At 35.4% G+C, this 16,931-nt stretch overlaps 1 protein-coding gene across 4 annotated transcripts; it reads right to left on the minus strand.

Annotated features, from left to right (window-relative positions):
* Positions 1-1,202: 1,202 nt before the first annotated feature.
* Positions 1,203-16,919, minus strand: znf384b (zinc finger protein 384 b). 4 transcript variants are annotated; one of them, XM_028013673.1, is made up of 11 exons: positions 16,742-16,919; positions 15,348-15,462; positions 13,278-13,345; positions 11,872-12,097; positions 11,369-11,482; positions 10,836-10,993; positions 10,661-10,752; positions 9,832-10,056; positions 3,856-4,023; positions 3,682-3,760; positions 1,203-2,720 (listed from the first exon to the last, which is right to left on the minus strand). In XM_028013673.1, exons 3-11 carry the CDS (start codon positions 13,341-13,343, stop codon positions 2,043-2,045), a joined length of 1,806 nt encoding a protein of 601 aa, XP_027869474.1. In that variant the 5' UTR covers positions 13,344-13,345; positions 15,348-15,462; positions 16,742-16,919; the 3' UTR covers positions 1,203-2,042. The 4 variants fall into 4 exon arrangements, with proteins under 4 accessions (XP_027869474.1, XP_027869475.1, XP_027869473.1 ...); XM_028013674.1 differs by lacking the exon at positions 15,348-15,462 and having other exon boundaries at positions 1,203-2,417; positions 2,562-2,720; positions 16,742-16,913; XM_028013672.1 differs by lacking the exon at positions 15,348-15,462 and having other exon boundaries at positions 16,742-16,918.
* Positions 16,920-16,931: the final 12 nt, after the last annotated feature.

Below are 16,931 nucleotides of genomic sequence, written 5' to 3' on the forward strand. Positions count from 1 at the left end.
AAAACCCCCTGTACTCAAATGGTACATTCCACCTTTGTAAACACCTCATAAAAATGTGCACATTCCAGCAGACTGGCTTAAATACTATGGAAGGTCGTTGTAATATTTAATCCAACCACACATCTATTTTTAGTTTCGTAAATCTAAAAATCTAGTTTCAATTCATTAGGTTCCACCTGCAATTAGAAAGAAAACGTTATGTAATAAATTAAATCACATCCTTATTTGTAATTGTCATATTTTACTGTCTTGAAAACTGAGAAGTTTTTAGCTGAACCTAAGTTTAAGATTAACAAAAATAAAACTACAAACGTTTGGAAATCAAAAGTATAATTGCTATCAAAGCCTAAAGGCTAAATTGAATTTGTTTACAAAAATGTTGTTTTCTTTAAATATTCTGGACTTCCCCTCTGTTTAAAAATATTTATATATTTAAAATATTCAGAATTTTTTGAATACATAAACAAAAATGTTTAATCAACTCAGATTAATTAGATACTGTTTCAATGATTAAATATAAAAGAATTCTACATTGACATCCTCTTAGTTATAAACAGCAATTCAAATACCCAGGACTTATTTCTATCCAAAATATTTTGGATGTTTAGAATATTATTCCATCTTTAACAAAAGTCACATTTACCGTTCATGTGTCCTCCCATTTCAACTTCAGACATATTTTAAATATTTTCTCCATTTATTGAAGAGATACTGATGACTTCTGGAAAAAATAAACTTTTATTCTGTAGTTGTTGATAATCATAATTTAAATTTCACCTGTTTTATATTAAATTTTTCCCCATTATGTCCTTTACAGCTATTTAAAATACATTAGTATGTTTTTGTTAAAATCTCTGCCAGTCACTCAGTTCAAATAAATAGCATTTTAAAGTCACAAAAGAAATAATTAGTTTTAGGAAATAACTTTCTGCAGGGAAAAATGTGGATTGGTCCTTTCAGGATGGAGGTCAGTCAACGCCTCAATCACAGGAGATCAAGTATCTTAAAGTGTCTTTAAAATAGATGGATTTCCAACTAAATAATTCTGTAACTTGATGGAAGTTATAATAAATCAATCAAAGAGATAATAGTCACAAAAGCAGAATAAATAATTAACCATAACATTAGACATTCAGTCCTGTAAACCTTTGACACCGGAGCAAATAACTCCACAACTCAAATAAAATAGAGGGAAAAAAATCAAACATTTTATAATCTTTATTGTATTTTAAGCAATAAGAAGAGCTGCACAAACTTTAAGTGAGTTAATGTTTCTTTAAAGAAGTATTATAAACATTGTTATGGTGGAAGTATTATAGCAAGAGGACATTTGTATAACATTACCTTATGGACAAACACACAAAGTACTACACTTGATCACATGACAGCTGAAGTATATTATTTCTTCAAAGGTCATGTGAAACTGCAAATAAATTCATCTTTTAATTCCTTAGATATTCAATCATACTTAATAAAATGGTAGTATATAACTTTATATACTTGATTGCTTTTTTTCCTGGACAGGAAATAACCTTTAAGCTCCCTTTTAAGGTTTAAAAGATCAAAAGCATGTATGCTACACAAACAGCAGAGGCAATAACACTGATCTAAAGACTGAAAGTCTGTATGAAAGTATAAAAATTTACCTTCACCGTTAACTGCCTGCTCCATCATTGCTATGGTCAAATCTGCATTTGCTTGGAAGATCATTTGGTGGTAACAATAAGAAGAAACAAGTTCAGATCCCATCATAAAGCCATCACTGTGATGGATTGAAACATACTTAGTTTTTACATGCAGTTTCCACTCTGACAGAACAACTAAGCAGAAAGAGAGAGGAAGAAAAAAAAAAAGGCAAAACCCAAAAAAATGTAAAAAAGAAAAGTCTTCAGTATAACATGTCAGCGTATGCTTTGTCTTGTCTGCCTCAAATCATCGATCAGGCACGGTCACTTGTTCCCGAGTTTCTATTTTATCCTAGTATTGCTTTAATCCAGTTAGTCTCCATCTCCTGTTTGAATTGGTTTAATCTCCCTTCGCCTCTAGGAGTTGAGGTGCTCCACTTGGATGGTGGATGCCGACACAGTGAGACAGAGGTCTTTGTGGGAAGTGATGTCAGACACGCTGACTGGTTTGTACTGGATGTCGCTGGCAGATACCGTCTTGTACTGATGCAGGTCAAACGGACAAGGCATGGTTTCTGACTGGGGGTAGCTGTTCTGGCTTTGCTGGCCGCCGCCCGCCGTTCCGCCTCCCGCGCGGCGTGAACCTCCGTCCGTGCTCTCCACCCGGCCCTGAGCTCCAGCCTGGCCCTGGGCCTGGCTTTGGCTCTGTTGCGCCGCCTGCGCTGCAGAGACTACAGAAGCAGTCAACTGGTCTGGGTTGTGTTTCTCCATGTGTTTCACCAGATACGTCTCCTGAGATGAAGGGAGGATAGGCAAAGGGGAAACAGTGGACACATGACTACACGATGTAAAGTAGCTGCCAGGCGTCTGATGCCAGTGCGGCGTTTCATAGTGTTTCATGTAGAAATGCTCTTCAGAAATGGACATTTGTCTTACTGAGGTATAAGAGCGGTTGCAGAGACCACACGAGTAGATCTTGGCGTGTTTGACAGTGTGTGTGGACATGTGCACCTCCAGGCTGGCTGCATCTATGTATCCTTTATTACAGTTGGGGCACTTGTAGGGCTTGTCTTTGTTGTGCTGGCGGCGGTGGGACTGGGAGGAAATCATGGTTAGAAGAAAAGCAGCTTGAAAATGTCAGTAAATTTATTCAAATTCAAAGCAAAAACACTTTCTTGATCTCAAAGGGAAATTAAATGTTGTTGTAACTTATATTAATTCAAATTATTGAGAGAGTTTATATATTTAAGACAGTGGTGTCCAAACGTTTAGGCATGGGGGCCAAAAATGCCAAGTTAAAAAGACGACTGGATGACTAAAGACTTTAGTCGTCCAGTTTTTGGTAGAAAGAGAGAAAAAAAGAGAAAAACGATAAATCACACCAATGGAAATTATTGAGCTCTTTTTAATTTATCATGAGATTAATTGATTCATTGCTTATTGTGACAGGCCTAATTTTCTCTTCTAATTATAAATGCCAAAACCATTCCATTTTTAAATTTTAATGGCTAAATATGCAAACTAAATTCACAATATTTTAATAAAATAAGTAAGGCAGTCAAATTTCTGTAGACAAGTAATTAAAACATCACTACATTTAAAATTAAAAATGGCTCTTGCAGTTTTGTCACATTAAAAAAAATAAAAACATTTTAGCATCAAGAACAAGATTTGTTTCACTCTTGCTTTATTTGGCAGATTTCATTAAATGGCCGTGCACAAGGCTGCATTTTAGAAAAAGCCACCAGATGTTTTTGGTCCCTATTAGTAATCAACTAAAAGCATAAATGGATGAATACTTTGTGTTGCACCTTACATTTTATGTTTTAATATTTTAATCATCTGTACCTGTTTTAAACAGCCTGGCAATCAGTGAAAATTTCACCCCAGCATTGTTTTTAAATGTGGATTTGCATCAACTGCCTGATCTGGCAAACAAAACTTAAGCTATTCTAGAACTGTGATCATTGGCCGCCAAAAAATTACTCTGAGGACTGCAAATGGCCCCCGAGCTACACTTTGGACACCCCTGGTTTAAGAAAAAATTATTTCACACCTGTAAATTTGAGAGTTGAGTGAAGGACTTCTCACAGCCTGGATGGGTGCACTTGTACGGCCGATCGCCGGTGTGGATTCTGAAAATAAAAGAAAAACACAAACACACACACATGTACACAGACTCCTGCAGCACACAGGTAGGTGAGAAACCCAAAACGAGAACTGGACTTACCTGCTGTGCTGCTGGAGGTGACTGAGCTGTCTGAAGCACTTGTCGCAGTATGAGCAGGAGTAAGGTTTCACTCCGGTGTGGATGCGGACATGCTGAGCCAGGTAGCTGGAGTTGGCGAAGGATTTGGTGCAGTGGAGACACTTGTGGGGTTTTGACTCCGTGTGGTTCCTGATGAGGACAGACAGGAAGGAGAAACACAAACAATTTACAAAGAAATACAACTTTACTGTCTGATATCATCTTTAGTAGTTTATCAGAAATTTAATGAAGATTCTCTTATTCAACTAAATCAACTGCAAGACAATTTGAGAATCAAACAGTAAAAAAAAAAATTTAAGAAAAAATTATTTATTTAATATTTACCAGTAAATATTAAAAAGTATTTAAAATAATAAGAACATAAACAATTACTTAATGTAAAAACTAAATTAAAGGGATGGATGGTTGGATGTATGGATGGATGGTTCTATGAATGTGTATGTGTGTATGTATGTATGTATGTATGTATGTGTGTGTGTATGTATGTATGTATGTATGGATGGATGTATGTATGTATGGATGGATGGATGGATGGATACCATCATAAAGCCATCACTGTGATGGATTGAAACATACTTAGTCTTAGGTTGGTTGGATGTATGGTTTGATGGATAGATGGATGCATGGTTTGATGGATGCATGGCTGGATGGATGGTTTGATGGATGGATGTATGGTTTGATGGATAGATGGATGCATGGTTTGATGGATGGATGGCTGGATGGATGGTTTGATGGATGGATGTATGGTTTGATGGATAGATGGATGCATGGTTTGATGGATGGTTGGTTGGATGGATGGTTGGATATCTTCTGAATTTTACGTTAACCAGCAGTAAACATTAATTTTTACAATCAAACAGCTGATGCAGTAACTAATGTTTTCAGAATAAATTATTTAAACAAAACAATGGTAAAACACACTCTGACATTTTCTAACAGTAAATAAAAGCAAAAGTTTTTCAGTGTTAAATTATTCTGCCTTCATTCCAGACCTGTCACAGATTTTAGTGTTATCTTATGAGAAACATGACAAAAAAGGCTCCAAAACCTGGAGCAGCTGAGAAGATGGATTCTAACATTAAAATCTCTGAATTATTTCTGCTTAAATGCAGATGATGCAACAGAGTGGCAAACATGACTCAAAACTGTATCTACACTGGTAATCATATTTTTAAAAAAGCATTGAAATGTAATAGGATTAAATAAAGTTTTTCTTTATCTGAAATCATTGTATTCTTGTTCTGCCTTTTGCAGGGTCATACTTTTTTCTTGAGGTGCACCAACTTTTCTTGCAGATCATCGATCTTTAAAATGATTAACATTTTTGTCTATACCCATTTTTTTAATATAATTGACGCTGTCATGTGTTATAAGGTCACAATAAACACAATGTTCCAATCTTACTTTACTGAAAAACATTTAACAATTCCCGTGAAACAATAAAACTTGTTTTAACTGTATGAGGTAGTGCTCGCAAATATAAATAAAGTTTCTACTTCTAAACTAAACTAAAAAATCTGATCCTCTAGTCTTTTCTCACATTTAATTTTAAAAACAAACAAAACTTGCACAACAGATTGGACTGCATATTTATGTTTGAGCTTCTTACCAACAATTAAAGTGAACGACAACGTTTTACTGATACAAGAAGCACAAAGTTTGAGGTCAGTTAAACTGACAAAACAACTTAAACCACCAACACATAGCTCTCATGTGACGTCACACTTCCATGAACTTTGTAACTGACAGCCCTCTTGGCAGGCCGTTGCTATGGAGTTGCTATGACAACAGCTAAGAACTAGCTCTCTCCTTGTTCATCTAATTTATAAACAGTTATTACAGCTATTACTCGATTACAATTTGTGATTATTCTACCCACTTCTATGTAATACTAAGATAAATGTCAGTGATATTTACTGTGGTACTTGCTGTCAAACTATCAAATTTAGCTTAGCTAATGTAGCTTTTATATGCAAGCTAATACAGACGTTTAGCCAGTGTGTATCTGCCAGTCACCAGAAAAGTTTATTATTCACACTAAGTGTTTGTACGTCCTTTATAAATCTGTTTAAACACTGACTGTATTAGGTTATAGATTTTAGGTCATAAAGCTCCTACATCTGGGTGTCCAAACTTTTTGTCACATGGGCCAAAACCATAGACTCAAAAGGACCTGAGGGTCAAAAAATTTTTTTACCCACTCAACAATAAACTAAATATGCAATACCTAAACTAAACAACTAAATAAGTCAGATTTGTTGCTCGAAAATTATGTGTAAATTATTCTAGATCCAAAACTTAAAAAGGCTTCCGGAGGTTTGCCTTATTGAAAATAATTAAGCTAATTTTCTAGGTATCAATTGGAAAACAAATACAACAAAATCAGGATGTAGGTCACTCTCTCTTTGAAAATGCTTTCTGTATTTAGCCAAGTTTATTAAATTAATGAAAAGAAGATTTGGGTACAGCAAAGATGACTTTTGAGTAAAAGTCTCTGGTTCTTGATGAGATAAAGAAAAGAATTATTATTTAAAGATTAATCCTTTGTGTTATAAGGAATACTTTCTATTGTAAGAAGATTTTACTTGTTTGTGGTAATTTTGACCTAATTGAAGACAGAAAGTCTCCATCTGTATCTAATACCTGCACTAGGAGTCCAAATTTTTATCTTTTTTGAGGTGAAGTCAGCGGCCACATTCAATCAGTCCAGGGGCCGCAAACGGCCCCCGGGCTGCACTTTGGACACCCCTGTAGTTAACTAGATCGTACTATGAAATCGGAGGCAGCTTGTCCACATTGTCTTACATATTTTTCTTCTCCGTCTCGGAGAAGAAAAGGCAAAATTGCAGCAGCTTTGAGGTTATCTAAGTGTAAATAAAATCAGTAGGTAAGATCGGTTTCACATGCAAGTACTGACCAATCACCCAAAATTAAAGAATTGATCGGTGCACCCCTAATTTTTTGAGAAGGTTTTACAAACAGATCAGCTCAGATCGACAAGCATTCACAGATGACTTGACAAAGAGACTTGAAGTTGGCCAAAATACACAGACAGAATGAAGCAAAGCTTTGCAGCAAAACAACTTGGAAGCACTTATCTAATTTAACAAGAACAGAATGAAAATAAATAAAACATAAAACAGAGCGTAAGGTAGACGGCTGAGAAAACTAATGAGTGAGTCAGTCAGTGATGCTGTTTCACATGCATTTGTGAATGTGTGCGTCTATGAATATAGCAGAGGAAATGACAGAACATGCAGAGAAACAAACAAAACACGCTAAACAAAGACGCAGGGAAGCAAAACGTGTTTGCAAACACAAAGAAAGGAAGGGAAGAAAACAAGAAGGAAAATATTACAAGTTAATCAATTCAACACAACCCCGTACATTTGGACCGTCCTTTCTGATTACAGTATGAATTATGTAAAATCTTATTAGAGGGCAGAGCTGCGACCAGAAAGGTCTAATCTGAAATCTGATTTTCTGAAAAGGTCACTGGAAGAATGTAATATGAATCTGAACTTCATCGTCTTGTCGTCCCTCTGAGGAAGAGGAGGACAGCAGCCCGGGCTGCAGGACAAACGCTGCATGACAGGTTAACAGGACAGGGACAGAGACGAGGACAAACTTGTTGGTACCCTTCCAGCTTGTTCCAACAACGCTTCATTTCCCTGAAGAAATTATTTAAATAAAAATACTTCTCCATTATATATCTGAATGCCTTAATATGGGGTAAAATTACCATGAAAAAATGAGAGGGAGTTTTAAGTCACTCCTTAAAAAAGAATAATTTGTTACATAATTTTATTCCAATTCCAATGTTTTATTTCTGAGACTAAAAACTGAAACCAAAATTCAGTTTGACCCTCACCGGTAACAATAAAATTATGTAATAAATTTTACTCTATAAAGCAGATTTTATTGGCAAGCAGTGACAATATCACAATAGCATGGACAAATGTGTTGGTACTTGCTATTAATTCTTACATATTAGTCATTAACGGTTTAATTTAATATCACGGAGGCTTAGGAAGCTTATTTAAAGCAAGAAAAACACTAAAGAGCAGTTTGGTCAGGATGATGAAGCAAAGACAAGGAGCTCAGATTAAGATTACATAGGTATGTTGATTAAATTAAAATGTCATCAGGAAGCTAATTTATTCCAGTAATTTAATTCAAAATGTGATCATTATGCACACATGTTGATATATTTCAAACATTTATTCTTATTTACTTTGATGATTTTGGCAGCTTTTAGCAAATGGAAATCCAAACCTCAGTTTCAAGAAAATCTGAAGACTGATAAATATTATTTCTTAAAAACGAAACGTTGTGTTCGTTATTAGGAAAAATAACAAACACAACGTTATTAACAATCATGGTCATGACTGCTGACCTGACAGTCACCATTTCACTCCTTGGGTTTCCACAGATCAGAGTGATGTCAGCACCACGCTCATGGCAGCCATCTTGTTTGACAAGCATGTTTTACAGCTTTTATTTATTTAGATATTTTATGAAAACGCTGTGGAAAATAATCAATTTAAATGAGGAATGTTAAGTGTCTTGTGATATACTTTTAAACCGGTTTTACAAAAAAGGACATTTTTTATTTTTTTAATACATCAGCGTCAAATTATTTAGCAGCAGGACTTTGAAACGACTGAGTCTATTTCAAAGAAAGAACCGCAAATTACACCAGATCTTGGTAACTCTATAAAAGCATTAAAACTACATTTTTCTCTTAATTTTAAGACATACTCATGGTAAAATTGAGTCTTTGTTCTTCTAATATTGTGGCTATTCTCATATAATTAAACCAAACTTATTGTAGCCTCACCCTAGGACAAATCACAGAAGGGATTATTGAAACAAAAGCCACTTTTTCAAAAACATTTCTCTTTATCTTACATGTAGCAAGAAAAAATAGATTAAAATTGGAGATGGGATCAGGTATGAAAAAAAACACTAATTTTATTTGTAAGCAATATCATTCAGAACTAATCTTAGGTTCCGTTTTTTTTTTGAGTAGCTTAATTAGATTTGTTATTAGATATTAGCCATAATCATCAAAATAAACACAAAATAACCTGTGAATGTTACTGTCTAAATACAGCTAACAGATGAGTTTCACCTTTTGAATTGAATTACAGAAATGAATTAACTTTAATTTAATTAAAGGACACAAAAATAAATAAATAAAACACTTCAGTATTCTTAAAAAAAACTCAATGAGCCCAGATATATTTCCTACTGAGTATTAGGGCTGGGCGTTTATCAAATCGTTAAATAGGCATTTGTCATTCACTATATGAAATTATTATCACAATAATAATTATGATTCATTATTTTCGTGATAAATTTCAGATAATGTTAAAAAAACGTTCTCCACTATTTTTTTCCATGAGAGAATCAAAAATCAGAATAAATGAAGCTTAGTGATATAAATCACGTTTCTTTAAGAAAGAAAATAAGAATGATTTTCAAGAGCACAATTTGTATTTTTGGAGCCATACAGTTACCTAAAAAAGAGGTAATGTAGTTTTTAATCATAATTTTTTATCATTATTGCAATAGTACTGCAAAATATTATGATAAAATATTTATCACCCCTACTGAACATCTACGGTAAGATCTGAAAACTACAGGGTGGACAGTTTGCTCAGAAGGAAAAGGCAAAACTACCTATTTGCAAATGCAGTGATCACTTATTGGTGTGTTCGATTTGGGGTACCATCTTTTTTGTCCATGCAATTTTGATTTGTTTCAATACAATACAGAGTTAAATTGAATAAATAGTAAATTTGGAGTAAAGAAAACAAGGTTTTTAGTTTCTTCAGGTGTTTTTTGGGGTTGCTAAGGAAGGGAAGCAACAAATGTTTCTCCGTCTGAGGTGCAGGGGAGAGGATAAGGGAGGGAAGGTGGGGTCTGCAGTACCGTGTGTGCTGCTGTAAGTGACTGAGCTGCCTGAAAGATTTCTGGCAGTAGGAGCAGGTGTAAGGCTTGGCCCCGCTGTGGATGCGGATGTGCTGGGCCAGGTAGCTCGAGTTGGCGAACGACTTGGCGCAGTGAGGACACTTGTGAGGTTTGGCCTCTGTGTGCGACTTGGAGTGGATCTGCATGTCAGACTTACTGAAGAAGGTCGCCGCACACATCCGGCACCTACAGGCGGAGAGACACAGAAATGGGAGGCCGGGATGGAGAAAGGAGAACCAGAAGGAGGGAAACAAAACCAGAGGAGGAGGAAATTTCACAAAAGATGGGATGAGGGGGAGGTGGGGTGATCAGGACAGGAGGAGGAAAATGGAGCAATGAGTCAGATAATTAAGTTATGGGAGAAAATAAATTATTAAAAGAAAATTCAATCAGGACAGAAGTGGGTTAACAAATGTTACACACACCTGGACAACACAGAAAGACATTAAAAGGGGAAATTTAGTAAAAACAGAAAAAGAAAGGTCTAAAGATATAAAACAAAGGAACAGAGTGCTATATCCAAACAAACAGAAGAAGCAAGGCTAATGTGCAGCATGTGGAGAAGCACAGAGGAGCTGCAGAGCAGTGATGTGTTTGTCTTTTCAAATGCATCATCAAGCATCTGCTACAAAGACTCACTTCCTGCCAAAACATGCAGAAAAGAATGTTTAGAAGAGCTACTATGCGTGTTTGTGTCTGTGTCAGCAGCACCTAGTTCGTCTATAAGAGCTGAACATCTATGCAGCCAGAGCGAGGACGCACAGCAGACGCTTTTTAATTAAAACCGTACCTGTATGTCTTTGTGGAGTCTTTATGTCCATGTTCTTCGTCCTCATTGGACATCTCATATGGATCTCTGGGATGATGCTGCAAAGAAGACACCTTTCCAAAACAACAACAACAAAGAATTTGGACAGGTCTCTTTAGCTAAAAATTCAAATTTTCCTCTCTAGTTATTGTCTTACCTGTCCACCAGGTGTCAGGTGTGTCAGTATTAGCGTGTCATTTCCTGGTCCACCCAGAGTGGTAACTCTGGACAGAGTAGTCGCCTTCTTCTTTCTCCCTCGTTTGGAGGGCGGCGGCATCACGACGACGTGGGACGTCCCGTCTCCTTCTTTCTTGTCTACAACAGAAAGGAAGAAAAGTTTTAAAACAAGAACATCATATTTTTAAACTCAACATGTATGACTAAAAAACAAACTGAAAAGTGCAGATGGCAATGTAAATATGCCTGGTAAAAGAATTTCATAAACAATTTCTACAAAGTTTGTATTTAAGTTTAATAAATGTAATTTAGTAGGAGGGAAAATAATGTTGTGTTGTGAAAATTATTTCTGTCCTATATAATTTTTATTAACAAACAAAGCCAGAAAATAAAATTGTAAATTGTATCTGGTATAAAAAAATCTGAGATTTAATTTTTATGCCATATCTCCCGGTCCTAGACAGAGTGTACAGTGCATCAGATTTTCATCCTAGACGTATTTGTATGTTTCACCTGAAGAAGGAAGAGCTGAAACTATCATGGTGGTCGCTGGATGACCGGAGACAAATGACTGAGAGGATGTGGGAGAGACCAGCGTTCCCTGAGGTGTTGTGATTACCAGACCAGCTGCATGCAGAAAAACAAAGGCAGAAAGTATTAAAGGCTGATATAAACTTATCATCAAATACATATTTAATATCTTCTGCTGAGCCTGGAACTGCTAAAACAGCATTATAAAAAAAAGAGCCTGCAAAAGCTAAAGAGCTGCTGAATCATTTCTGAGAAGCGCCCTGTGGCTGTGGAATAAAAAGAGACACACAGATGTTCATTTTACCCTCAAGCTGACCTGTCGGCAACATTTGTTCTCATCAAACTAAATCATTTAATGCTCTCCTGCTACGAGTCGCTACATTCAGAAACCATCTTCTGCGTCGTCGGATATTACGGCCACGGCTCCAGATGTTAAAACATAAAGAGTCGGCCCTGAGGGCTGCTCTGGGCAGAAACAGGCGTACCTGCTGTCATGATGCCTGTCGAGGGGACGGGCAGCACTGTGATGTTCTGGGAGCTGTGAGGCGGGTGGAGGTGCGCCGCACCGCCAGCCTGCCCGCCGCCATCTGTCTTGGCTCCAGGGGTCGGGATGGTAAGAAGAGTGGTCTGGTAGTGCGAGGCTGATGAAGGAGAAAAGGAGTTCTTCTCCTGGTGCTCCTTCACCTTGTTCAGAAACATGCTATTCTCAAGCTGGCAGAGGTCAGGAGAGGAGAATGATGTCATCAGGCAAAACTGAAGTATGTAACTTTATAAAAATTGTTTGTTAAAACTGTCACCATGTCATGACAGGGTGTAATGAGACAGATAATCTGTAAAAAAAGATCAGTCTCCTTCACCATCTTCATGAACTACCACGAAGAAATACACCTCTCCCAGTCAAAAACAACCAATCAGAGAGAGGAGGCGGGTCTTAGCGCTGTCAATCAACCTCATTTACACACTGCTAAATGTGTTAGTGAATTAAATGAATGAAGTGCCACCCTGTAACCACATTTAGATTGTTTTACACAAAAACAAAGAATAAAAATATTCAAATTAATTAACAACACAAATATTAACAGATATGAATCCAGATCTGATTATATCAAAATGGGAGATTGTAACTGTAAAAATAGTGCATTACTTAAAGAGAATAATAAGAAATAATAAAGATAAAGACTGTTTAACTGCATTTTTCAGGACTGCTTCTGGAAAAAAATAAAATAAATAAAAAATCTAATAAATGTGCTGGTGTACAATAATCAAACGTGAGGTAAGATGGAGTAATACATTTGTATTTCCCATGAAAACATGGTCCATAGTCTTGTACAGTCCGATAACACATTTAGTTAATCTCATAAAAGATGTGATTATTATAAAAATAAAGGTCTTTTTTTATCCATGATGAGTCCACCAAGGTTACACTTTACATTTTATTGATGCACATTTTAAGAATAATCCACTGACCTGACAAAAAACCACCAATCAGAGCCAGGAAGCGGGTCTTAGCGCTGTCAGTCAACTTGTGTATATGCTGCTAAATGTGCTGATGGTGGAGAAACAACTTAGCATTAACCTTAGCATTCCCTACTGGGTCTGCTAGCTGCACTGTAGCAGAGAACAAGATGGGGAGCGAAGAGAAGAACGAGCAGCGCCACATGTAGGGTAATTGACAGCGATAAGACCCTCCTTCTGGGTCTGATTGGCTGATTCTAGCTAGCACTGGGAGAAGGCAGAGGAGCTCAGTTTTTTCACAGATTATCCGTCTCATAACATTCTATCACAACATGGTGACAGTTTCAACAAATATGTAAAAACAAAATATATTTCTTATTAAAGTTGCATACTACAGCTTTTAATATTTTATTTTATGTCAATCATAAATGAATACCTGCGTGGGCACAGTGGAGAGGTGAGACCAGAAATATGAGGAATTAAAATGAGAGTCTTCCATCATCTCTGCGGGAAGAAAACACAAGAAGAAGAAATATAAGGTTCATAGATCTGCCAAATAAGATAAAGAGACAAAGAAACTCAGCTTGGCATGATCTAAATGTCCCCCTTCTGTCCACATTAAGCAGGCTTATACTGGAGGAAGAGCTGCTGCTGATGATTAAGATATGCTATGAATGAAAGAATTAAATGGGATTCAATCAGTTCTTTCAGCACCAAGACTGATTCAGTTCACGCCACTCATTTTTACAGTCATATTCAGTCTTTCCTGCTGGCTGTGAAAAGTGTGACCCAATAGGATAAATGTATTATTTGCACAGCAGTATATATAGAATCTTTATATGCTTTATATGCTATCTAGCAACCAGCAATTTGGTTGCTGGTGATAATGCACACAGTCATAAAAAGGGAAGTACTCCCTTGCACTTCCTTGTCTTACTTGAATTTGAAACGATTTGTTGCAAATTTTCAAAGATGTAGAAATCTCCATCATTCTAAATTTCACCTGAACTTTGTTTTAACTGTTTCAATTTCTTATCATTGTAAGAATTTAGCAAAGATAAAGTCCAATTAATGACGTTTTTTTAAACCCCCAATGATTAATATGTCCGATTATTATTTTTACTATCCTCTTCATTATTTGTTCTCTGGGAGAAATAAATGTCAATAAATTTGAAAATGTGATTAAATGTAGTTATTGTGTTAAGATTAGTAATAAATAGAATAAAAATAACCTTTACTGTTCCTCGGTGGAGAAATTCTGATGTATCAGCAGTAATGTGACAGGCAAGTCAAAACATATAGTTTTACAAAAACGTAAAAATAAAACAAAAGTATGAATAACAAAGAAAAAGGGCAAACTTACAGCTTAAGAAAACATTGTACAGTTATTAAAAATACTCCAATTGAAAGATATGTGCAACTGAGTATGATTATTTTAAAAAAATAAATAAAAAAGTGGATGTATATTTTTGCTTAGAAACAAACAGACATATCGGAAAAACTCTGTGTCGTGTCATATTTATGCCACAGGGCAACAAAAATGAGCAATTAGAAAGTTCTAGAAATTCAGATGAACATAAAGAACCTAAATAAAAAAGTAATGCTTTAGTTGAATCTATACGAGTACTTTTATAGCAAATGATTTGTTATGTGGGACTTTTTTCTAATTTAACTTTGTAATTAAAGTTTTTCTCTAAGTTATGCACTGTGATGTTATACAATTTTATTTATGCTGTAATTTTTTTCTTTATAAATGAAAATCTCATCTGAAATCTGCTTTTTGTGTTTCCTCTGGTTATTTATGACTTATATTAAATTAACTTGAAGATCTGAAACGTTTAAGTGTGACAAGAAAGCAAATGCAGAAAAATATCTTTAATGGTACAAATAGTTTCTTAAATAAATGTACATAATTATTTTTGATTGAATATGTATAGGTGGCCAACGTAATTATAATTATGACATTAAATGAGACATTATTAAAGCAACAACTTGAGGTAATTCAACATTTTTAAGTTGCCACTTAATCACAGGAAATTCAAGATGGCGGAGATAAACATTAACTCCAAAACAAGAGGGCAAAAAAACCAACTAATTTAAATTGAACATATTTTTCCCAGAAGTCATTTTTCTGCACAATAATTCAGAATATTTTCAGAAAGAAAATCCTGCCAATCGAGTCAATAGAAAAGTACAAAAATGGGGATTTTGGGGCCCCAGAGAGCGTGGGGTCATTGTTTACTTTGTTGAGTCTAAGGCCAGAGCATCTACAATGGCTCTCAGAAACTAAAATTATATTTTAAAAAACTAACTAATCTTTTCAAAAATTGATATAATAAATGCAGGTGTACAATGTTTTTTTTAATGGAATAACCACAGAAAGACACTAAACGTTATGACGGAGTATTAATGCCAGGCTATGGTAATTGCCTTTTTTAAATTAAGAGAATAGAGACAAAATATTATGAGAATATAGTAAAATATTAAAGCAAAGGTGCAAAATTACCAGGAACAAAGTTGTTTTTAATGAGTTATCAAGATGTGACCAGTTTGGGAAGTTCATGTGGTTCTTTCTTCAAAACAGAGGCACTTGTTTGCACAATCGCTTCAAATTCCTGCTACTGATAATAATTTGATGTTAATGTTGATAAAAGATTAAAAGCTTCCTTATTTGTAAAACCAATAGAAAAGAATACCTTTACAAGATGCTAAACATTCCTCATTTTAACACAGTGGTAATACTGCTTTTTCATTTAGGAGTTCTCATAAAATAATTGTTTCATTCTCATTATTGAAACTTTATTCATATATTCAGGCAATATTATGACTTTATAATATGTAAAGTCATAATATGTAACAATTATTGTAACAATTATTAAATCATTGTTACAACTTTATTCTTGTATTATTTCAACCTTATTTTTGTAGTATTAAAATCTATTCTTTTAGAATTACGACTTTATTATTATTTTTAAAATAATAATATTATTAAATAAACTGGCCCTAACATTCCGTCACAAAAAGTATCAATAGTATTTTTACGTCTATTTATGTTTTATTTTTTACATAATTTTCCACAAATATCAACATCACCTAGGGGGAAAAAATGCATCCATCCTTTTATTAAACCTTAAATAAAACGGTGGTTCTTTAAAAATAACACATTTCTCATAAATAAATATTTAGTAAACATTACCAGCTGTCTTTTTTCCCCCAAATATTTGGCAACATTTGTATATCTAAAGTGGATAATTGCATTGTTAGGGTTGCAGAAATCTCTTAGTGGAAAATGTAATGACGAAGAGAAAATGTGAAAAATTAATTATTAAAGTTACACAGTGACCAGACTAAATCAATGTAACCTGAAACAAACCACTTCTTGGTAGTCTCTGATATTAGACACAGGTATGTTATTTATGCTTTTATCAATAGCTAAATCGTCATTATATTAGTCTTTTTTGGTTTTGAAATAAATGTCTCTAAATAAAATAAAAGTAATGATGCTTTAATACCAGCTGTAGACAGTTAGCTCTAAGCTAGAAGTGTATGAAGAGAGCTACTAACACTAGCTTGTACAAAGTGCTACATATCGGGTCTAAACGGTGCTGAAGCTCGGAAGCTTGACTCCATTCGGGCCCAGTAGGTGTTGTGGTTACTCCGGCCCACCGCGCTGATTAACTGCAGCTAGCATACAATGTGTCTGTGTTGCCCTCCTGCCTGATAGAAGAAAAAAAAAAATAACAAGCAGGGGGAAAAAAAAAACAAACCCTAAAGGGTAAAAAAAAAAAGCGAAAAAAAAAAAACTCGGCCATCCTCACAGACTTCCGGCTGTGGCGGAGAGGCGGCAGCGCACATTCAGGGAAAATTACTAACGACGGCAGAGAGAACAGCGACGTTTACCGGTTCAGACGACTCCGACCTCCTTTCCGAAACTCAAAGCAACCCGAACAATCTGGTCCCGAGGTCCAACTTTGTCAAAATTCCTGTAAATCAGTGAAGTTTCCTCCCCCTCCCCGTCTTACTATTTTTTTCTCTTTTTTTCTCCGCTTAGCTAGCTGCTTCGTCTGAGCTTCACTTCCTCTCGAAAAGG

This window comes from Xiphophorus couchianus, chromosome 3 (genome assembly GCF_001444195.1).
Source record: "Xiphophorus couchianus chromosome 3, X_couchianus-1.0, whole genome shotgun sequence".
In the NCBI taxonomy this organism is placed as follows: domain Eukaryota; kingdom Metazoa; phylum Chordata; class Actinopteri; order Cyprinodontiformes; family Poeciliidae; genus Xiphophorus; species Xiphophorus couchianus.

Coding starts and splice junctions, on each gene's coding strand:
- znf384b (XM_028013673.1), bottom strand. CDS start 13,343: ATGATGGAAGACTCTCATTTTAATTCCTCATATTTCTGGTCTCACCTC. Junction 10,753..10,835: donor ACCTGACACCTGGTGGACAG/GTAAGACAATAA, acceptor TGTTTTGGAAAG/GTGTCTTCTTTGCAGCATCA. Junction 2,721..3,681: donor CTCAACTCTCAAATTTACAG/GTGTGAAATAAT, acceptor ATTTCCTCCCAG/TCCCACCGCCGCCAGCACAA.